This window comes from Arabidopsis thaliana, chromosome 4 (assembly GCF_000001735.4).
Source record: "Arabidopsis thaliana chromosome 4, partial sequence".
In the NCBI taxonomy this organism is placed as follows: Eukaryota; Viridiplantae; Streptophyta; class Magnoliopsida; order Brassicales; family Brassicaceae; genus Arabidopsis; species Arabidopsis thaliana.
The window spans coordinates 6,770,517-6,792,230 of NC_003075.7; the positions used below are offsets into that span (position 1 = coordinate 6,770,517).

The 21,714-nt window shown below is 35.4% G+C and overlaps 3 protein-coding genes, 1 long non-coding RNA gene and 2 other non-coding genes across 6 annotated transcripts; 4 read left to right on the plus strand and 2 right to left on the minus strand.

Moving 5' to 3' along the window:
• Positions 1-1,088: 1,088 nt before the first annotated feature.
• On the plus strand, positions 1,089-6,709 carry SPA2 (SPA1-related 2). The gene is made up of 8 exons (NM_117181.4): positions 1,089-1,388; positions 1,644-3,113; positions 3,450-3,607; positions 3,983-4,751; positions 4,852-4,998; positions 5,169-5,486; positions 5,581-5,640; positions 5,968-6,709. The coding sequence occupies exons 2-8, from the start codon at positions 1,647-1,649 to the stop codon at positions 6,157-6,159; spliced, it is 3,111 nt and encodes a 1,036-aa protein (NP_192849.4). The 5' UTR covers positions 1,089-1,388; positions 1,644-1,646; the 3' UTR covers positions 6,160-6,709.
• Positions 6,710-7,235: 526 nt separating this feature from the next.
• AT4G11120 (translation elongation factor Ts (EF-Ts)) lies at positions 7,236-9,727 on the plus strand. The gene is made up of 9 exons (NM_117182.5): positions 7,236-7,334; positions 7,527-7,859; positions 7,948-8,120; positions 8,218-8,307; positions 8,439-8,613; positions 8,708-8,892; positions 8,990-9,115; positions 9,207-9,295; positions 9,379-9,727. Exons 2-9 carry the CDS (start codon positions 7,550-7,552, stop codon positions 9,416-9,418), a joined length of 1,188 nt encoding a protein of 395 aa, NP_192850.2. The 5' UTR covers positions 7,236-7,334; positions 7,527-7,549; the 3' UTR covers positions 9,419-9,727.
• A 205-nt stretch (positions 9,728-9,932) lies between these two features.
• On the plus strand, positions 9,933-14,116 carry RDR2 (RNA-dependent RNA polymerase 2). Its single transcript, NM_117183.3, has 4 exons — positions 9,933-10,557; positions 10,822-12,728; positions 12,844-12,994; positions 13,083-14,116. Exons 1-4 carry the CDS (start codon positions 10,006-10,008, stop codon positions 13,872-13,874), a joined length of 3,402 nt encoding a protein of 1,133 aa, NP_192851.1. The 5' UTR covers positions 9,933-10,005; the 3' UTR covers positions 13,875-14,116.
• Positions 14,117-15,812: 1,696 nt separating this feature from the next.
• AT4G05850 lies at positions 15,813-16,019 on the plus strand. The gene has a single exon (NR_141921.1). It is a non-coding gene; the product is annotated as an other RNA (long non-coding RNA).
• Positions 16,020-16,486: 467 nt separating this feature from the next.
• On the minus strand, positions 16,487-16,637 carry MIR5020b. Its single transcript, NR_141922.1, has one exon. It is a non-coding gene; the product is annotated as a microRNA ath-MIR5020b precursor (primary transcript).
• A 4,147-nt stretch (positions 16,638-20,784) lies between these two features.
• MIR5020a lies at positions 20,785-20,954 on the minus strand. The gene has a single exon (NR_141923.1). It is a non-coding gene; the product is annotated as a microRNA ath-MIR5020a precursor (primary transcript).
• Between the last annotated feature and the right edge of the window lie 760 nt (positions 20,955-21,714).

The following is a 21,714-nucleotide window of genomic DNA, read 5'->3' on the forward strand; positions in this document are numbered from 1 at the left end:
CTGTGTAGTGTTCATCACACATGCTTCAAACTAAGCTTATGCAGCTCCTTCTCGACTAGCTTGTCGCTTGAGTTGTCTATGCCGCGGTATAGAGGTTTAAAGTCGTCATAAACCTGAATCTGACCCTTGAAATCAGCATTAGACAGTCCTTAAACTTTTAGAGCCAGCAAATATGAAAGACAATCCTGAAAAATGGATAATCATAAGACCACAAAAGTCTTTTGAAACCATTTAAGATCAGGAGCCAGTACACTATCCGTCTATCAGAATCTGGCAATAAATATTATCAGAAGCTTATTGATTATGAAGTTAATACATCTTAAATAGAATCAGTTAAGCGTTTTTTGTAAATCTAAATCACATGTGAAATTTCTTTATGTCACGTTTTCATTTGTGTAAAACAATATCTTTTGATTTATTAAGCAAATAATTTGCAGCTAAAGCTCTCAAGATTCAAATAAATTGAAATGTAAGTAGTGTAAGTAGTGATTTCTTATAGAAATAGTTGAAATCTAAAAGTATTAGGACACTGATGTAAGTATTGTTAAACTAAAGAGATCTATCAGGAAATCAAATCACTATAGTTTTTTTTTTTTTTTTAAATTCCTTGAGTTTATCAAACAAAAAAATGTAAATGTCCCTAGCAAGTACTGTAGGTTCATTTTTTTTGTTTCAAAAGAGTATGTTATTTCTTAAAAATCGCCAAAGATAGATAAGATTCGAAATTTGCATAAATGTGGCAATAAATATTATCAGAATCTTTTTATTGAATAATGAAGTTAATACACCTTAAATAGAGAATTAAGCGTTATTTAGATCTAAAACCACATGTGAAATTTCTTTATGTCACGTTTTTGTTTGTGTAAAACGATCTCTTTGAGTTAATTTGCAACTGAAAGCTCTCAGCATTTTACATTAATTGCAATATAAATAGTGATTTCTCATAGAATTAGTTCAAATCTTAAACTATTAGGACAGTTACGTAAACATTGTTAAACTAAAGGGACCAATATGGAAACACAAATCACTGTAGTTAATTTTTATTATTATCTTGAGTTTATCGTCTATCGTGTTCGAATTCTCTGTCGCTTACTTAAACACAGTCAAATTCATTTTCTGCCTTAGAAAAGATTTTTATCGAAAATCGACGTTTTTGAAAAAACTCAAATTATCGTCGTTTTGTTCTCAGATTTCTTCTGCTCTCTTCTTCTTCTCCTTCTTCTTCGTTCCACCGCCTCTGTTGCTTTATCTTCTTCTTCCTTCCTTCGATTGTTGATTACGTCGGTGGATCTTTGTTCTCCTCTGTGTTGTTTTCATTGCTAGATTTCGTCAATGATTGGCTTCTCACGATTCGATTTTTCCGGCTCCTGTTCTTAATTTCCTCTGAGGTAGATTAGTAAAACTCTTTGTCTCGTAAACATTGTTCGATGATGAAATTAGAAAGTTCTCACTCTTGTTTGCCAAATTTGGGATATTTCTGGAATTGAAAATGAATCGTCATTTTTTTCAATTTCTGAGGATTTTGTTACAATTGTTTTTTATTTATGTTAGAATTGAGATTGTGTGATGAATATCAGTAACCCTAGACAATTGTGAAATCAAAGCTATGAAAATCTTTTGATGCTATGTTTCCTATGATACAGAGAATGATGGATGAGGGATCAGTAGGGGATGTGAGTAGGATTGATGAAGCTGATGTTGCTCACCTTCAATTCAAGAATAGTGAGCAGTCGTTTAAACCGGAGAACATTGAAGTCCGGGAAGTAAAAGAAGTGCAGGTTCAGAGAGAAGCTGGTTCTCCTGATTGTTCTTATGGTGTAATAGCAGATTTTTTAGATGGTAAGAATGGTGGTGACCATGTGGAGCTTATAGGGAATGAACCATGTTCTAGCCGGCAGAATACAAATGATGAGGGGGATGTTGTCGAGGAGTTGACTGTTAAAACTTGTGAGGGATCGAGTATGGCTATAGTTGGTAGACCAAGTAGTAGAGCTAGATTAGAGATGAATCGCAGTCAGTTTCTGCATCGTTTTCCGCTAGACGGTGATTTACCGGGTAGTAGTTCTATGAGTAAGAAGGTAATTGACAGGGGAACAGTAAGTATCTTGAGAAATGCTGGGAAAATGTCTTTGCCTGAGACTTCAAATGGACAACTGGCTATTATTGCTGTTAATGGAGAAGCTAATGAACATTTGACAAATGTTGAACGAAATCCTGTACCTGTAGAGGCATTGTCTCATGAAGGCATCAAGACAAAGATGTTATCGCAGTCTGGGTTTTCTCAGTTTTTTGTTAGAAAAACATTGAAAGGGAAGGGAGTTACTTTCAGAGGCCCGCCAAACAATAGATCTAAAGCGAGGAATATGGATCAGCAAACTGTAGCTAGTTCTGGTAGCGCTTTAGTAATAGCTAATACTTCAGCAAAGATTTCTAGCAGCATCCCTTTGGCGGCTTATGATGGTTTGCCGTGCTTACCTTCCAATACCAGTAAACCATCTTCTTGTGCTAATCCTTCAGATACACATAGAGGTTGTGGAGGTGAAGGTTTAAGTCTGAGAGAATGGTTGAAGTCGGAGCGGCAGGAAGTTAATAAAGCAGAATGTATGTATATCTTTAGGCAGATCGTGGATCATGTGGACTGTTCTCATTCTCAAGGAGTTGTTTTATGTGACCTGCGACCATCTTCATTCAAAATTTTCAAGGAAAATGCAGTAAAGTATGTGGTTTCAGGTTCTCAACGAGAGTCTTTTGACAGCAACATGAACAAAGAGACTTTAAGTCAACTCGAAAACCCTCTGGTTAGAAGACGGTTAGGAGATACTTCTAGTCTCTCTATCCCTGCAAAGAAGCAGAAATCAAGTGGACCAAGCTCTAGACAGTGGCCTATGTTTCAACGAGCTGGTGGCGTCAATATCCAAACTGAAAATAATGATGGCGCGATACAGGAGTTTCATTTCAGATCTAGTCAACCTCATTGTAGTACAGTTGCCTGCCCTTTTACTTCAGTGAGTGAGCAGTTGGAAGAGAAATGGTATGCGAGCCCTGAGGAGCTCAGGGGTGACATGCGTTCAGCCTCTTCAAACATCTATAGTTTGGGTATTCTTCTTTATGAGGTATGCCATCTTAATTGTAGCTTTTGACCTGCAATTGTAAGTATGTACATCCATGAGTTGAAATGTGAATCTGCAAGCCCTTAATGTTGACACACATATATATGTTTTCCCGTGGGATTATGTCTTTAACTGGGACATATCGTGTGTGGGTCATGTTTGGGTCCAGATAGATTTAGATAGTGTAGCATGTTTGTTAATGAGATGGTAACAGTGAAGTTTCTCGTTGAAAGTACAGTTGGCTGCATGGCTCATAGGTTTATGTATATATTGATTCGACTGTTTCTTGGTCAAAACATAACATTTTCATTGATATACTAATTTGTTTTTTTCCGTCAGTTGCTGAGCCAATTTCAGTGTGAAAGAGCTCGTGAGGCTGCAATGTCTGATATCCGACACCGCATTCTTCCTCCCAAATTTCTGTCGGAGAATCCAAAGGAAGCTGGGTTTTGTCTTTGGTTACTTCATCCAGAATCTTCATGCCGACCATCAACCAGGCAATGCAAAATCTTTAGCTACTATAATTCTCAAATGATATAAAGCGTGTTATTGAACTTTTGTATGCTTGTTTCTGTTGATAGTTTAAGGCCATGAATCCCTAGTGGGTCTATTGGAAGATAATCTTGTTGTATATCTAGAAATGTACATATGCACCAAATGTGGAAGTTTTGTTCTCCTGGCTGTAAACGGGAGGACGATTGTCTCGTCAACAGTTTCACATAGGATTGTTAGGTTCTACTCTGAAAAATAATTAGTCTTTGTACTAACTGAGCTCCCTTTATGTGTTGATAGTCTCCTTCCTGTCATAATTTATCTGTCAAGAATGTGAGTTGGCTTAATCTCTAAATAAGTTTGATGTTGTTCTGTATTAGGGACATCTTACAATCTGAAGTAGTTAATGGAATCCCGGATTTGTATGCTGAAGGCTTATCTTTATCCATTGAACAAGAGGACACAGAGTCTGAACTCTTGCAGCATTTCCTTTTCTTGTCCCAAGAGAAAAGGCAGAAGCATGCTGGAAATTTGATGGAAGAAATTGCGTCCGTAGAAGCAGATATCGAGGAAATTGTCAAGAGACGTTGTGCCATAGGGCCTCCGTCCCTGGAAGAAGCTTCTAGCTCATCTCCTGCTTCTAGTGTACCTGAAATGAGACTGATCAGGAACATTAATCAGCTTGAAAGCGCTTATTTCGCTGCAAGGATAGACGCACATCTCCCTGAAGCACGTTATAGGTTACGCCCAGATAGAGATCTGCTAAGAAATAGTGATAATACTGTAGCAGAAGTAGAAAACAGTGAGACTTGGAGCTCAGATGATCGTGTTGGAGCGTTCTTTGATGGGTTATGCAAATATGCTCGATATAGTAAGTTTGAAACTCGGGGTGTGCTGAGGACCAGTGAGTTGAACAACACTTCAAATGTGATTTGTTCTCTGGGTTTTGATCGGGACGAGGATTATTTTGCCACAGCTGGTGTGTCGAAAAAAATTAAGATATATGAGTTCAATTCCCTTTTCAACGAATCTGTTGACATTCATTATCCAGCCATAGAAATGCCAAATAGATCAAAGCTTAGCGGCGTTTGCTGGAACAACTACATTAGGAACTACCTAGCTTCCTCTGATTATGATGGTATTGTCAAGGTATTTGAACCTTTGAAGTTTTACGTAGATTGTTTATCACTTGATTACCCCTTTATTTCCTTCGGTCTAATGAATACAAACGTATTTATGATGAATCCAGTTATGGGATGTGACAACAGGACAGGCCATTTCACATTTCATAGAGCATGAGAAGAGGGCTTGGTCTGTTGACTTCTCTGAAGCTTGTCCGACAAAATTAGCCAGTGGAAGCGATGATTGTTCTGTGAAGCTATGGAACATCAATGAGGCATGCTCTTCTATACTGGATTTTGTCGTTTTAATAGCTACTCCTACTGAGATATCTGGCATATATACATATGAATATATCAATAGCACTTTGGATTATTCTGTCAATGTTGTCATGCTCGTATTTTCAGCCTTGTAGCTAATAGACAATCTTCTTGTTTGACTGTGCAGAGGAACTGCTTAGGAACAATCAGGAACATTGCAAACGTTTGTTGTGTGCAATTTTCTCCACAGTCCTCTCACTTGCTAGCCTTTGGATCATCAGACTTCAGAACCTACTGCTATGATCTAAGGAATTTAAGAACTCCTTGGTGCATACTGTCAGGACACAACAAAGCAGTTAGCTATGCGAAGTTCTTGGATAATGAAACTCTTGTAACAGCATCAACTGATAACACGTTAAAGCTTTGGGATCTTAAGAAAACCACTCACGGTGGCCTCTCAACAAATGCTTGCAGCTTAACTTTTGGCGGCCATACAAATGAGAAGGTAGCTAATGCTGAAACGTAATTTTGAGTTAATCTATATAATGATGTTTCTCTTTTTCCTTCGTGGTTGATTTGTCTTTTCCTGCCTTTTTCAGAACTTTGTTGGTTTGTCTACTTCTGATGGATATATAGCTTGTGGCTCTGAGACAAATGAGGTATGCCCCTACAAACCTGGGAACTCTTTGATATTCCTATAACTTTGTGTATGGAATCTCCTTTTCTATAATCCTTTAACAAGCATTGCCACAGATTGATAGTTTGATTCTCAACTTAACTAGAAGCTCCAGAGTTTATTTCATGTGATGGAAAAAATCACAGTTCCATGTGAATTCCGTCTATTTATACGCGATGGAGGAACTTATCCATTGATACTAACAATTAGTAAAATAACTGGCGTAGGGTCAAAAAAGAACTAATCTGGTAGTATTGTTGTTTAAGTGATCTCTCTGATTGAGAAATATGCTGTTTCTTGTTTTGTTCAGGTTTATGCCTATCACCGGTCTCTTCCCATGCCAATTACCTCGTACAAGTTTGGTTCTATTGATCCAATATCAGGTAAGGAGATAGAGGAGGACAACAACCTGTTCGTTTCAAGCGTTTGCTGGAGAAAAAGATCGAATATGGTTGTTTCAGCTAGCTCAAATGGGTCAATCAAAGTTCTACAGTTGGTCTGAAATAAATACATACATACAGAAGAAGCTGAGGTAATTCTACACCTAGAGCCCTCTTGGTTTATGGTAAAACAAAAACCCCATCAATCCAAGAATCAGGCAAAACAACGGAGATAACGAACAAGCTTTCAACACACAGATATGAGATAGTTTTATCTATCTGTTGCTAAAGTTTTCCTCAAATGGGGTGAAGGAATGAGAGTGAGTAGAACTATAGTTGTTCAATAGTTGCGGTTTGATCAGCGCGGTAAGGGTTTATACCGCTGATGGGTATACATAGTAAGGTAAAAGACCTTCTCTTTTGTGGTGTTCTAAGGTGTTTATTTTTTTATTTTTTATTTTGGCTCTTACAATAAGATTCCTCTTTGTGATATGTAAATTTGCTCCGATAGTTCTAAGGTAAAAGAGCATACTCTGATGTATATATAGTTGAAATGAGCTTTTTAGTTCTACGGATGAATCTCCTCCACCAAGAAAAGAAAAATCTTCGTTTTTCTTTTTAAAAACTTTAAATGCATCGTTTTTTGTTGAATGTTCACAAAAGTAATCTTTGAAATGCTTTATCATTGTACATAGCTTAGGACTGAATCAGCGTAATAACGTTATCAAGGTTTCTTGCTCAATCAAGCTGCTCCAACTTGTTTATGGTCTTCTTCACTTGGTACTGAAAACTTTTTTACTTTCTGAGACAAACAACAACAGAAGATGAATCAAGGCCTTGCTCAATCTAAGATCAAGCTGTCTTACATCTATGAGAAAGACTTAAGAATCACAAAGAAGAATTCATAGTGAACTAGTGAAGCATGCCATATGGAAAAACAATTGTTCAAAAACTCCAATTGAGGAAATGTTGGAAAAAGAAAAGAACAAACCTTAGATAGAACACATTCTCAGAGAGATTGCAGTAGAATTAGACATTTCTCTTGATCGAATTTCGATTCCGAAACACAATTGAGAAGATTCACAGCTTCTTGTCGTCAAATTGGTAGGGGAAGCTTTTTCTCCATTATCATAAACCCTAAACTAAAAGTTTCTGCAAAAACAACTATTTTATCGAACTCTTAATGGGCCATCAATGGGCCCATACTTATAAACTTAAACCCTTTTCCAATTTCAGTCGTATTTTACAAAAACCATCACCGTCGTTATCACAGTAACCAAACAACTTTCATCGCCGGGTAAGCTCCATTCCCAAGCTATTTCGATCTCGTTTCACGTCGATCTATTTCTAGTCAAGTTAATCTCTTCTTTTAGGGTTTAATTAGTTAAGACTTGCGTTTGATTATCTCAAGTTCAGAATTTGTTTCTTGATGATCTAAAGGAAGGAATTTTATACTTATCAAATTGAGGATTTTTGTTTTTGGATGCAGAGAACTGATTAACATATAAGAAAATGGCGTTTGCTAGAGCAGTGAGAAGACCAATTGGAGTCTTTTATTATAGTGTTAGTAGTAGATTTAGTTCTGGAAATGAGTATTCTACTGTGGCAAGCAAATTCGAAACTTTGTCTCAGTACAAAAGCTCTGTACCGTCTGGTTACACAAGCCTTGTTCGTGGTTTTGGGAATTTCATACGGAGTTTTAGTTCGGAAGCTCCTCCTGCTGTATCTGACCAAATGAGTCTTATTAAGCAACTTAGGGAAAGAACTAGTGCTCCTATTAAAGATGTTAAGGCTTCTTTAGTTGAATGCAATTGGGATCTTGGTAAGAATTTGGTTTAGGTTTTTTGTTTTGGTGAAGGTTGTGTATGTTTTGTTGTGTTTTGAAGTGGGTTTTTTTGGATTTGACACAGAGGCTGCTCAGAAGGATTTGAGAAAGAGAGGGAAAGTTTTGGCTTCGAAAAAGTCGTCACGGACTGCTGCAGAAGGAATGCTTGCCGTTGCTCAAAATGAAGGGAAAGTTGCTGTTATTGAACTTAACTGTGAGACTGATTTTGTTGCTAGGAATGAGATTTTCCAGTACTTGGTTAGTCCCATAGCAATTTCACATTGGTTGTTGCTGAATGATGGGCTTTTTGTTTATTTTACTGTTCCTTGTCTTCTAAAATTGACATGTCTTGCAGGCTTTAGCTATGGCAAAACATGCTTTGCTGGTTGAGAGTAGTTCGCAGCAAGTTTCTGGTGTCTTCCCCTTTGGGCCGGAGCTTTTTGAGGTCAGTTTTTTATGTACTCGCTTGTTTCCTTTTTTGTTATTTAAATTTATGGATTTATGTTGTTTCCTTTGCACTGTCTGAGATATTGATATCAACTTTTCATTTCTAATCACTCTAATGGATGCTATCAGGAGTTCAAGCTTAACCTCGATCATCCAAAAGTTAATGGTGAAACAACGGTTTCAAACGCTGTTACAGAAGTAGCTGCAATCATGGGAGAGAATGTAAAATTTAGGAGAGGTTTCTTGATGTCAAAATCTTCAGCAGGCGTCCTTTCTGCATATCTTCACACAAGTCCTCAACCAGGTACAATTTGTTCAATATACTTCCCATTGTTTCTAATCTCTTTTTTTATGATATTTCTGTGCATTTCTAACTTTAAAAAAAAAAATGAGAATAGGGTTGGGTCGTATAGCTGGGATTGTATCTCTCGAAGTAGAAGGTGAAAATACTCAACTAGAGGCTATTCAGCGTGTAGGCTCAGAACTGGCTATGCATGTTGTAGCAGCAAAGCCTTTGTTTTTAAGCAAAGACCTTGTTTCTTCTGAAGCAATGGCAAATGAACGCGAGATTCTAAAGTCTCAGGTTAGTGTCACTTTATGTTATGAAATTGAACTGTAATTTGTAAAAAGTACACAACCTGCGTTAGAAAAGTTTGCTTATCAAATGTTGTATATGACAGGCAGAAAGTACAGGCAAGAATCAGATGGCGATAGAGAAGATTGTGGAAGGGCGTCTCCGTAAGTATTTTGAAGAAGTTGCTCTAATGGAGCAAAAGTTTATTGTGAACGATGCTATAAACATTAAGGTATGTGGGTCTTAGCTTAAAACACCTAGTTTACCGTTTTATTACCTCTGCATCGCTTGTTGAATTCAACTCTTGGGCTCCTATTCCACAGACACTGGTGGATAATTTGTCCAAGGAGGTAGGTTCTCCAGTGAAGGTTACCGATTTTCTTAGAGTCGAGGTTGGGGAAGGAATCGAAAGGTAAACTAACCGTCACCCGTATGTCCAGTACGGCTTATCATTGTTGTAAGATTAGTCGCTTATGAATTTTGTTTTTTTTGAAGGCTTGAAGCATCTGATGAACCAGTTGCTCAAACTGCTTGAAGACAAAGAATCAACGACATGGTTTTAGATTTACAGAACTCTTTCCTTCTTTGGTTCCTTTAGAGTTCATGGCTTCAACGCCTTCTTGAGATTATAGAATCTTTCTCATGATTTTGTTTCTCACACAATATGGCAATAAGAGTGATTGTGCCTAGGAAGCTATGACCAGAAAAAAAAAACATGTTTGTGTTCTCCTACTCCTACTAAGATCATTATACAAAAACCTTCACTTATGTGTTTGATTTTAAGGTACTCAAGTATTTGAATAAGCAGATAGTGAGTTCTTGGCTCCTCCGGTTACCAACGGTCGAAATTGACGGTTTAATATAATTCATAGACAAAACCGGTCAACTTTATATTATCCACAATCAACGATCAAGATCAACGAGAACTAATCTTACGGTTGATATCATACATCTGTATTGAGTTACAGTACACCACAAAACACTCAATAAACACTAAGCACTCTTCTTCTACCTTTTGATTTTCGAAAAACGCAAACTTTCTGAAAAAGCAAAAACTTCTGATTCTCTCGAGAATCATTTACTCTTCACACTGTCCCCGTCTCTCTTTCTCTTGGGTTAATCATGGTGTCAGAGACGACGACGAACCGATCAACGGTTAAAATCTCAAACGTTCCTCAAACCATAGTCGCCGACGAACTCCTCCGGTTCTTAGAACTCCACCTCGGCGAAGATACTGTATTCGCACTCGAAATCCCAACAACTCGTGACAATTGGAAGCCAAGAGACTTCGCTCGAGTACAATTCACTACCCTCGAAGTCAAATCTCGAGCCCAGCTTCTCTCTTCTCAAAGCAAGCTCCTTTTCAAAACCCATAACCTAAGACTCTCTGAAGCTTATGATGATATCATCCCTCGTCCTGTAGATCCAAGGAAAAGGCTAGACGACATCGTTTTGACTGTTGGGTTTCCTGAGTCTGATGAAAAAAGGTTTTGTGCCCTAGAAAAATGGGATGGTGTGAGGTGTTGGATTTTGACTGAGAAGAGAAGAGTTGAGTTTTGGGTTTGGGAAAGTGGTGATTGTTATAAGATTGAAGTTAGGTTTGAGGATATTATTGAAACTCTTAGTTGTTGTGTTAATGGTGACGCTTCTGAGATTGATGCATTTCTTCTCAAGGTAAATTTGTTAGTCCTAATGTGTTTTGCGACAATGTGAGTCTGTGTTGAGTTTATTTAGGAGTTCAGGTTCTGTGAAAATGATTCAAGATTGAGTTTTTTGGTTAGTCATATGTTTATGCATGTATTGGTTCTTTGAATCCTCTGTGACAGCTTTATGGTTTGATGAACGTGCATGAGATTGAGATTGGATTGATTTGTATGCTTGTGTTTTATCTTGGTCTCTTCTGATTTCTTTTAGCTTACATGTTGTTTTATGTTGCAGCTGAAATATGGACCGAAGGTATTTAAAAGAGTAACAGTTCACATAGCCACAAAGTTTAAGTCTGATCGGTACAGATTCTGCAAGGAGGATTTTGATTTCATGTGGATTCGGACAACTGATTTCTCTGGTTCGAAATCAATTGGTACATCAACTTGCTTTTGTTTGGAAGTCCACAATGGCTCAACGATGTTAGACATTTTCTCGGGCTTACCTTACTACCGAGAAGACACTTTGAGTCTAACTTATGTGGATGGGAAGACCTTTGCTTCTGCAGCTCAAATTGTTCCCCTCTTGAATGCCGCCATTTTGGGGTTAGAGTTTCCATATGAGATCCTTTTCCAACTCAATGCGCTTGTTCATGCGCAGAAAATCAGTCTTTTTGCTGCGTCAGATATGGAACTGATCAAAATCCTTCGTGGTATGAGTTTGGAAACCGCATTGGTGATCCTCAAGAAACTTCACCAGCAAAGTTCTATATGTTATGATCCTGTCTTCTTTGTCAAGACTCAGATGCAATCTGTGGTTAAGAAGATGAAGCATTCCCCTGCATCAGCTTATAAAAGATTGACCGAGCAGAACATCATGAGTTGTCAGAGAGCTTACGTTACACCCTCAAAGATCTATCTGTTGGGTCCAGAGCTTGAGACTGCAAATTATGTTGTGAAGAACTTTGCAGAGCATGTCTCGGATTTCATGAGAGTTACTTTTGTGGAAGAAGATTGGAGCAAGCTTCCCGCAAATGCTCTCTCTGTGAACTCCAAGGAAGGCTATTTTGTGAAGCCCTCTAGAACCAACATTTATAACAGGGTGTTGTCAATCCTTGGAGAAGGGATTACCGTTGGGCCTAAGAGGTTTGAGTTCTTGGCTTTTTCAGCGAGCCAACTGCGAGGAAATTCGGTCTGGATGTTTGCTTCTAACGAGAAAGTAAAAGCGGAAGATATAAGAGAATGGATGGGTTGTTTCCGTAAAATCCGAAGCATTTCCAAATGTGCTGCTAGGATGGGTCAGTTGTTCAGTGCTTCGCGGCAAACACTTATTGTCCGTGCACAAGATGTGGAGCAGATTCCCGACATCGAAGTGACAACTGATGGTGCTGATTACTGCTTCTCGGATGGCATTGGGAAAATTTCACTTGCATTTGCCAAGCAAGTTGCACAGAAGTGTGGATTGAGTCATGTCCCTTCTGCCTTTCAAATTCGATACGGTGGCTACAAAGGTGTGATTGCTGTTGACCGCAGTTCCTTCCGAAAGTTGTCTCTGCGTGATAGTATGCTTAAATTTGACTCGAACAACAGGATGCTGAACGTTACCAGGTGGACAGAGTCGATGCCTTGCTTCTTAAACCGGGAGATCATTTGCCTTTTGTCGACCCTTGGAATAGAAGATGCAATGTTTGAGGCGATGCAAGCGGTGCATTTATCTATGCTTGGGAATATGCTTGAAGACCGCGATGCAGCACTTAATGTTCTGCAGAAATTGAGCGGAGAAAATTCCAAGAATTTGCTAGTTAAGATGCTGCTTCAAGGATATGCACCGAGTTCAGAACCTTACCTCTCAATGATGCTTCGTGTGCACCACGAGAGCCAGCTTTCTGAACTAAAGAGCAGATGCAGGATACTTGTACCGAAAGGACGGATCTTGATCGGTTGCATGGATGAAATGGGTATCCTGGAGTATGGCCAAGTGTATGTTCGTGTAACCCTGACTAAAGCGGAACTGAAATCTCGCGATCAGAGCTACTTTCGCAAGATTGATGAGGAAACATCTGTGGTTATTGGGAAAGTGGTCGTGACGAAAAACCCATGTCTTCACCCTGGAGATATTAGAGTTCTTGATGCTATATATGAGGTCCATTTCGAAGAAAAGGGATATCTCGACTGCATCATCTTTCCTCAGAAGGGAGAAAGGTACAATAAATCAATCCTTTAGAGTTATGCACCATAAGATAAACCATATGCTTCTGATTCTTAGTCCCAACTTAGTTGATGGTTTGTTTCTCCTTGGTTTTTGTTGACTCCACAGACCACATCCAAATGAATGTTCTGGTGGCGATCTCGACGGAGACCAGTTTTTTGTTAGCTGGGATGAGAAGATTATACCTAGCGAAATGGACCCTCCAATGGACTATGCTGGAAGCAGGCCTCGTCTAATGGATCATGACGTCACGTTAGAGGTTTGTTTCTTGAAAAGGCTTTCATGATGTGAAAGTTTCCTAATCTTTGGAGCTAAGCTGATTCTCTTTCTTTCACTCTGCTTTGTAGGAAATCCACAAATTTTTTGTGGATTATATGATAAGCGACACGCTTGGGGTGATCTCAACTGCACATTTGGTTCACGCAGACCGTGACCCTGAAAAAGCCCGGAGCCAGAAGTGTCTAGAGTTAGCAAATCTTCACTCTAGGGCTGTTGATTTTGCAAAAACTGGAGCTCCAGCTGAGATGCCTTATGCCTTAAAGCCCAGAGAGTTCCCTGATTTTCTGGAACGGTTTGAGAAACCAACATACATCTCTGAGTCTGTGTTTGGGAAACTATACCGTGCTGTGAAGAGCTCTCTAGCACAGAGAAAGCCAGAAGCTGAGAGCGAGGACACGGTAGCTTATGATGTGACACTTGAAGAAGCTGGCTTTGAGAGCTTTATAGAGACAGCGAAAGCCCATAGAGACATGTATGGTGAGAAACTGACCTCGTTGATGATATACTATGGAGCTGCTAACGAAGAGGAGATTCTCACAGGCATTTTGAAAACCAAGGAGATGTATCTGGCGAGAGATAACCGGAGGTATGGTGATATGAAGGATAGAATTACGCTTTCCGTGAAAGATTTGCATAAAGAGGCCATGGGATGGTTCGAGAAAAGCTGCGAGGACGAACAACAGAAGAAGAAGCTAGCATCGGCGTGGTACTATGTAACATACAATCCAAACCATCGCGATGAGAAGTTGACATTCTTGAGTTTCCCATGGATCGTAGGTGACGTTTTGCTTGATATAAAGGCTGAAAATGCACAGAGACAGAGCGTTGAAGAGAAAACAAGTGGACTTGTATCCATTTGATTGCCCTATATAACACTTGGTGTAGTAGAATTGCTAGTTAAAGGACTATAACGTCGCTTGTATATGTGTCAAAATTATATATGATATATTAACAAGACTTGTGACTTTATATTATGTGTCATTTTGTAATTTTGAATGTGAAAATTATCAAAATGGGAGATTAAATTGGTAAATTACCAGATGATTTATTGGTACAGTTGACAAAGATATTGTTGATGCAAAATTAGATAAATGGAGTGCTGGCGTTGACACTAATTCTATTAGTCCATGAGAAACCGATTGTGCTATATCTCTAGCAGTTTGATGTCAGCTTATGGATTTGATAATATTAGTGAAATTCTTGGAAGATGAAAATAGTAAATAGGTACACTTCATACCTTAACATATATTCCATTTTTTTTTTCCGACTGAATGATTTCATTATATTATACGAAAGTAGAATGCATTTTTGAAGTACAACGACGACAAGAGACGAACTCTGTCGGGAACTAAGCCGGCGGAATACATCAATATCCCCGGAAACCTAAGCCCAAAAGAGGGAAGCAAACTATAAGCATAAAAGTACAAGAAGGTAAGCTTAAAAGAAACTTAAGATCTAAATCTGAAACTCAAAACATCAAAACCTGCAACCAATCCCAAAGTAACAGTTGGCGTCGGGCCGAAACCAAGAAACATGAGCCACAAGAAGAACCAACCAAGCATGCAAACTCCAAAGGACAGGAGATCCCGAAGAAGAACGAAACCGAAGGCTCAACCAGCAACAACCCAACAGAATAGAGAGCAGGATGTAACATATATTCCATTTATTAGATACATCATTTATTATTTAGTTTGTTATTTAAGTTCTAAGACACAATTAAGTCATAATTTTAAATTTGTTGATGTGTCATGATTTTAAAATCCTCTTATTTGTTGATGTGGCCTCAATGAGCTTCTTTTTATTAGTAGTATTTATTTCTACATGTTATGGTTCTTCTGAAGAGCTTTCTATCTCACTAGGAAAAAATAATTTGTGAGTTTGGATTTAATTAGCGAACCATATTTCTACATTTTTGATAGGTGCTTGTGCTTAGTGCTTGTAATATGTGTCAAGGCAGAGGAGGAGAAAAAGGATAATGAGCTTTCAAAGATTGAGGGTGTTAACGGCATGGAAGAAGATTAGACGTTGGAAAAGATTACCATACCAATGAACAAATTAGCCCAAGAACGAACTACATATGGAGAGGGTCACATATGCGTTTGAAGGAGAATGCTTAGGATAGTAAGAAGGGTTTGGTGTATGGGTAAATTGCTTCACATATAATAGTTTTAGTCATTTATGCGAATAACTATAATAATCGTGCAAGGTTTTGGTGAATTAATATATTCTCAAGTTCAACTATTGTGTGTTGGTTTGGTTTTGTTTTCAATATGTCGTAGTTGACGATTACATAGTATTAAGGCTAACATTGAGAGGAGATAAAGAAATGAGAAAGCAAAGCAAGTGGCATAAACGAATACCGATACGAAAGAGAGTTGTGAGTTTGATTAATATGTGCCACATCTGATATACCTCGATTTTTACTGATTTTTGGTATGATTTAGGTATAGCTTTTACATTGGTATTATTGTGCGAGAAAGACAATTGTTGATTCATGTCCTTTTTAATTACATACGGTGGACAATTGTTGAGCACTCCTAAAAATAGTTAATAGTAGGGCATGTGACAGAATACCAATTCTTCACAATGGAATAATTAGCTATAATATCATTTATGTTTGATCGTTTGTAAATCGTAAATCGAGAGAAGCACGTCTAAACAATCATAACGATTTTGGTGTCAAATGAAGATGAAATGCATCTTTAGGATAACAAAAATTGAAACTTTTCCAATATTTGTTTACTTTTTAGCACTAAATAAGAAAGAAATTGAGTACTTAGTCGCACTTGCAATTATCCCTTCCATGTTAAATAAGTAATTATATACTTAATAAATAAACAAAACAAGAACAAATGATACTTCTGTTTGGGACGTTGATCATTGTTTTTGATATATTTTAGTTTTTTTTACCAATACAATTATTTGTTATAGATGATTCTTAGACGCTACATTACTTTCGGATATCATCAACTCAAAATTTAATGTTGGTGCTTCCTTTTATGAGGCAATGAACATCACAAATACAAGTTTCACCTGAAACAAGCACAAAACTACCACTTTTAATAATAATGTGATGCCTCTTAATCAATATGCCTCGTCGATAGAGCAAAAGGATTACCAGAATCTTAGTCAAATAGGATTGCCTACATTAGTGAACTTGGACCCGAAAATTAGAGAAAGGGCATTATGTAATCTTTGTGAACAAAAAACATCAAAAGCTATATACTAATAAGATTATAGAGAACTCGAAAACCATAATACATCGGAAAAAACTCAATAGTAAGAGAAAAAAAAATACTAAGGTTATTGCAAAAAAAAGTTGGGAAGCTTGCTTGGATCGTGAAACCAAAAGGTCAGAAAACCGATTTTAGGATTTTGATTTTTGATATGGTTGTCATTGATTATTAGGAAATGTTCATGTAAACTAACAAATTGACCTCAATGTCAAAAATATTCAACCTTACATGATTTATGATTAAAATACTCAGTGATGATAGGAGCAAGAAAGAAAGTAAGAATTGCGTTGATCAGAAAATCAAGATATCCAACTTGTGGAGGTTTTGATTCACGATGCAATTCTCACCTTCTTTCATGCCATGACCATCACTCATAATTATCTCTCAGTTATATTTGCTTTATGTTTCTTTGTGGTGTAAAAAAATAGTCATGCACTTGTGATCTTATATAGGAAGAATCAAGGATAAGGGATAAGGATGTGAGAATCCAAATATTATTAATTTCAACAAATATTAGATAAGAAAAAAAATCTAACAAAATCTTAAAATCCACACATTCTATTTTTTCTATTAATACCATTAAAACAATTTTGAATATTTTGTTTGAAAACTTAATGAATAAAATAAGGTTATTCTATTTTTATACCTCTATGTTTATCTTCATGTTTTCCACTTTTGTGGCTAGTTTTCACTTTCACTTTCACTTTCTATGTTTTGTAAATTTCATTTTCACTTAAGAGCATCTCATCCACAAGTTCTAACAAGGGTTATGACCAATAAAAAAATAAAAATAGATACTAAATTATGAGTGAGTTTGAGAAACCTTTCTCAACTGAGAGACCATAAAAACGTACCTTAACACATGCCTTGTTATAATTGGGTAAATTGTTCTTTTATACTTTAATCTTTATAAATAATAATATTATACTACAATAATTTATTTTGAGAAAATAATAGCGTTTCTATTGCAGTGATTCTCTTATACCTTTGTCAAAACCTAAAAGCTTTTATGGCCGTGTTCGGGAAAGTATAAACCCAAACTCTTTCTTTGTTTGAATCTCTCTCGCCACCTTCATCTTCTTCCATGTATATTTCTTGTCGGCCACAAGTCTCTACTTGTGTGCCGTTGCTGTTTGGTCCTCTTAAAGATATATATCTATCGCTTGTATTCCTCTTTAATTTGTTACTTGGAATTGTAGCTCTTCATCTTTCCCTCTATACATATCTCATTTTAACATCATCCATAAAAGTTATATTCTAGAATGAGTTCGTAAAGTAAAAGAACTTATGTATGATCAATCTTTAGAACTCTTCAATTTCCATTATGCTTTACTTTTATTTGGATTGCGCCTATTTAACAAGACTTATTTGTCTAGAAAGCCTAACAAACTTCAAAAATTATAAGATCATGTACTTTCTTAATGACTTACGAAATCAGGTCGTTTTACTTATTTAAAATGACGTTTTTACCCTCACATGAATGTAAACAATAACCCAAATGAACATCTATTCACGTTCTTCAGTGATTAAAAATTTAAAAACACAATAAAACTAAGACTGAATAACCATAATTTCTATCACAAAATTCATGAAATTGGTTGCTTGGGTTCCCTTTTTCCATCATTAGGGTTTAGTTTTCACTAATGAAAAACTATTTGAATTTTATGGAGAAATGATTTCTATCACAAAATTTCATGAAATTGGTTGCTTGGGTTCCTTTATCCCATAATTAAGTTTTAGTTTTCATTAACTAAAAACAATTTGAATTTTATAGAGAAATGATAAAAAGGAAGAAATCATGAAAAAAAAAGAACGATGAAGATGAGCGAAGAAGAAGAAGAAAGAAGAAAGAAAGCAGGGGTAAAAATGTCAATTCCAAGTTCTTAAAGTACTATTTTTCAAAGCCTAAATGGAAAGATCCTAAAATCAAAGTTTTTGGCAAAAAAAGCCTTATTTTGACAATAACCCCATTTAACAATGTTTTGTATTCTCTTCAGAGAATTTAATGCATAAGAATAAAAAATGGTTATGTGTATAAAACTAGGTTTAAGAAAAATCAGACTAGCTTTAGGTCTAGTGAGAATCATCACTTCCATGTACACGTCTTCGAAACGGAAATTTTATCAAGGAAATATGTCACATAGCACAGAACATCTACTAAATGAGGCAGAAACTAGCACTGCAAATCTATGCTAGGTTTGTACTTTTGTGCTTCTTGTTGTGACTAAGAGTCATGGTATTAATAAGAAGGAAAGTAGTTATAATAGCATCAAAGTTTTACATAAATCTTTTGTAAACAAGATTTCAATGTTAGTTGGATATACTTTTTAGTATTATTATTGGATTTTATAATCCAAAACCTTAATCTTAATGTCCAATTAAGTTTTTTAGGATTTGATTTCCTAACTAGGTAAATCAGTTCTCTCTTTACAGTTTTCATTTTATTTGGATGTTATCAATGTCAACCAATATTCTTGATTTGTTTTAAAATATTTGTCACTTACTAAACTTAAGATATAACATAGTGAAAACATCTAGCAAAAATAGATATCTTGTGCATGCTTGGATTTTTAGGTCTGATTAGGATTTTTATTTATGCTTCTTTAAAGCTTACAGAGTAAAAACATTTGTATTATTATATAAGGTAGACAATTGTAGAGAGTCATGTTCATTTTGCATATGGTAGGCAACTATTGAACACTCTTTTAAAAAGAAAACATTAGGGGATCAGACATGGTACTAGTTCATTATAATGGATTGCTTAGTTGTAAAATCATTTTGTTTGATGTTTCTAGCTCGTACAACAAAACAAGCACGATGCAAATAATTCTAAACGAGTTTTGTGCTAAAATGAATATGAAATGCGTATATAGGAAAACTAAAAGTTGAAACTCCTCCTATATTGATTTCCTCTTTGGCACTAAATGGTATATATTACAATAAATGTAAAACTAATAAAAATAAAAAATGAAGTTGCACTTGCAGTTATCGTCTCCATGTTAGTGAGGCCAGCCCTGTGGAGATCAAGACAAAACATTTTCTTGGGGCCCTAAATCTTAAAGGGTAATATGCATAGTTCATCAGACTTAAAAACATAGAAATTAATAATAATAAATAAATAAATAAATAAAGAATTATATAGATCATCGACCCTCAAAATCGCTAATGTTTTTTACCCCATAAAACTCAAAATCACCTCAGCCTATTAGGTAACCAATTTTATTATTAAAAAAATGATATTTTGTGTGGGATAATGATCATTGAACATTTCTTTTTTCTTTTTTCTCTCTTTTTAGTATGTTTTAGTTATTTTTTATTATTGAATGAATACCTTTATTTGTTATAGATGATTCCAATATAGCAACTCAAGTTGAAAACCTTTAGCCCAATAATATGGTTAGCTAGTCAAATACAGTAAAATCTCTATAAATTAATAATGTTGGGACTGCACAATTTTATTAATTTAGAGAGGTTTTAATTTATCGATAAATTAATCAATATTAATTTATAGAGAGAATTTCCAAATTTAGTAACTTTTAAAAAATTATATAAGATTTTTTAATTATAAAAAATATCTTTCTAGAATTAATTACAAGTAAAAAAATAATATCATGTCTAGGAAACAAAACCAGAAAAATTTAATATAGTAATTATAACTAAATTTCAAATAGGAATCAATACAAATTTAAGCAAAAACAAATATTAGAAATATATTTCAAAAACAATTCTTACATATAATGTATATATATAATTGATATATCTATGCAATTATTAATTTATAATATTGATGGGACCATATATATATTTACATAGAACTTTCAAAAAAGTTATTATCTTATTAATTTTTTGATTTGTGTCACTTTTTACACTGGTCCCGAATCGGGACCAGAAAAATTTATTAATTTATAAAGATTATTAATTTATCGAGTATTAATTTATAGAGGTTTTACTGTACTGCGTCCTTTTAATTAAGTCATTTATTAGTAAAAATATCTTTGTTTGAATAAGGGAAATATTTGTTGAATAAGTTTAATAGATTTACTTTTTGTGATGATCATTATTTATAAACGTAGTCGTTATACGTTCTAACTGTTTCACTCTAGGCTTCATAAATTTAATCTTTTAGTTGTCACTAGTCAAAGTCTCAGTTGTAATTCCACACTTGTTGAGAATACTTATTAAAAAGAATTAAAAATAACAATTTAACTGTGACACAAATATATATAAAATGAACATACAAGTTTACCACTACATTAAAAGATATTTATTAATAAGATTATACAAAACTCAAAAAACCTAATACATGGAGTGAGAAAAAAAACTCAATGGTAAGAGATTAAAATATTAAAATATCAAGTGAAGGTCATTGCAAACAAAAAAAGATGAAGCTTGATTGGATCACGAACCAAAAGGTCAGTTCCCAATTTTAGGGTTTTGATTTTTGATCCAAGGAAACTTTATCTCCCTTGTGACATGATTGTCATTATTATAAATTTTCGTAAAATAACAAATTGACCTCTATGTAAAAACTATTAAATAGTACAAGATCTAAGATTTAATACTCAGTGATTATCATGGCTAGGAAAAAGGTACGACTTGCAGTGATAATCATGGAGGTTTTGATTCACGATTCATGCAAGTCTCACCTTCTTCCATGCCATGGCCATCACTCATAATTATCTCTCACTTAGATTTGCTTTATTTTCTTTATGGTGTAAAAAGAGAGTCATGCCCTTATTATCTTATATAGAAAGAATCAAGGATAAGAGATAAGGATGTGAGAATCCAAAATATTATGAATTTTAACAAATATTAGATAAGTAGAAAATCTAACAAAATCCGAAAATCTACATATACTATTTTCTTATGTTAATACCATTTTAGACTTAAAATTTGTTTGAATGGATTTTGTTGGAAACTTAATTAAAAAATATATATTATTCTATTTTATACCATTATATTTATCTTCATCTTTCCAACTTGTGACTCATTTTTACTTTCACTTTCTAGGTATCTTAATCTTTCCAACTTGTGATTCATTTTTACTTTCACTTTCACTTTTTAGGTTTGTAAATTTCATTACACTTATACAGCTATCGACACCTAAAAGAATTTACAGTCGTGTTCAGAAAAGTACAAACCCCAACTCTTTCTACGTTTGAATTTCTCTCCCTATGCACTTCGTCTTCTTCCATGTATATTTCTTTGTCAGTTTTAAGTTCATGTTTGCGTATCGTTTTTGTTTGATCCTCCTATAAATAAATATATATCTCCTTATATACACTTCAAAAAAAACAATTATTATTACCGTCTGAAAACACTATCATTTAATACAATAGCGGTTTTAGAAACGCTCTGTCATCGGCCACAAGATTTATTCTTCTTTGTCCCTTCAAACTCTAGGTCATCTTTCTCTCTGGATATATCTTAGTTTCACATTATCTATAAAATTAATACTGTAGAA

Excerpts from the sequence above, each read along its gene's own strand:
- AT4G11120 (NM_117182.5), top strand. The coding sequence starts at position 7,550 with ATGGCGTTTGCTAGAGCAGTGAGAAGACCAATTGGAGTCTTTTATTAT. Across the intron at positions 7,860-7,947 it reads TGAATGCAATTGGGATCTTG|AGGCTGCTCAGAAGGATTTG; the intron begins GTAAGAATTTGG and ends GATTTGACACAG. Across the intron at positions 8,121-8,217 it reads ATGAGATTTTCCAGTACTTG|GCTTTAGCTATGGCAAAACA; the intron begins GTTAGTCCCATA and ends CATGTCTTGCAG.
- SPA2 (NM_117181.4), top strand. The coding sequence starts at position 1,647 with ATGATGGATGAGGGATCAGTAGGGGATGTGAGTAGGATTGATGAAGCT. Across the intron at positions 3,608-3,982 it reads TCATGCCGACCATCAACCAG|GGACATCTTACAATCTGAAG; the intron begins GCAATGCAAAAT and ends GTTCTGTATTAG. Across the intron at positions 5,641-5,967 it reads GTGGCTCTGAGACAAATGAG|GTTTATGCCTATCACCGGTC; the intron begins GTATGCCCCTAC and ends TGTTTTGTTCAG.
- RDR2 (NM_117183.3), top strand. The coding sequence starts at position 10,006 with ATGGTGTCAGAGACGACGACGAACCGATCAACGGTTAAAATCTCAAAC. Across the intron at positions 10,558-10,821 it reads TTGATGCATTTCTTCTCAAG|CTGAAATATGGACCGAAGGT; the intron begins GTAAATTTGTTA and ends TTTATGTTGCAG. Across the intron at positions 12,995-13,082 it reads ATCATGACGTCACGTTAGAG|GAAATCCACAAATTTTTTGT; the intron begins GTTTGTTTCTTG and ends TCTGCTTTGTAG.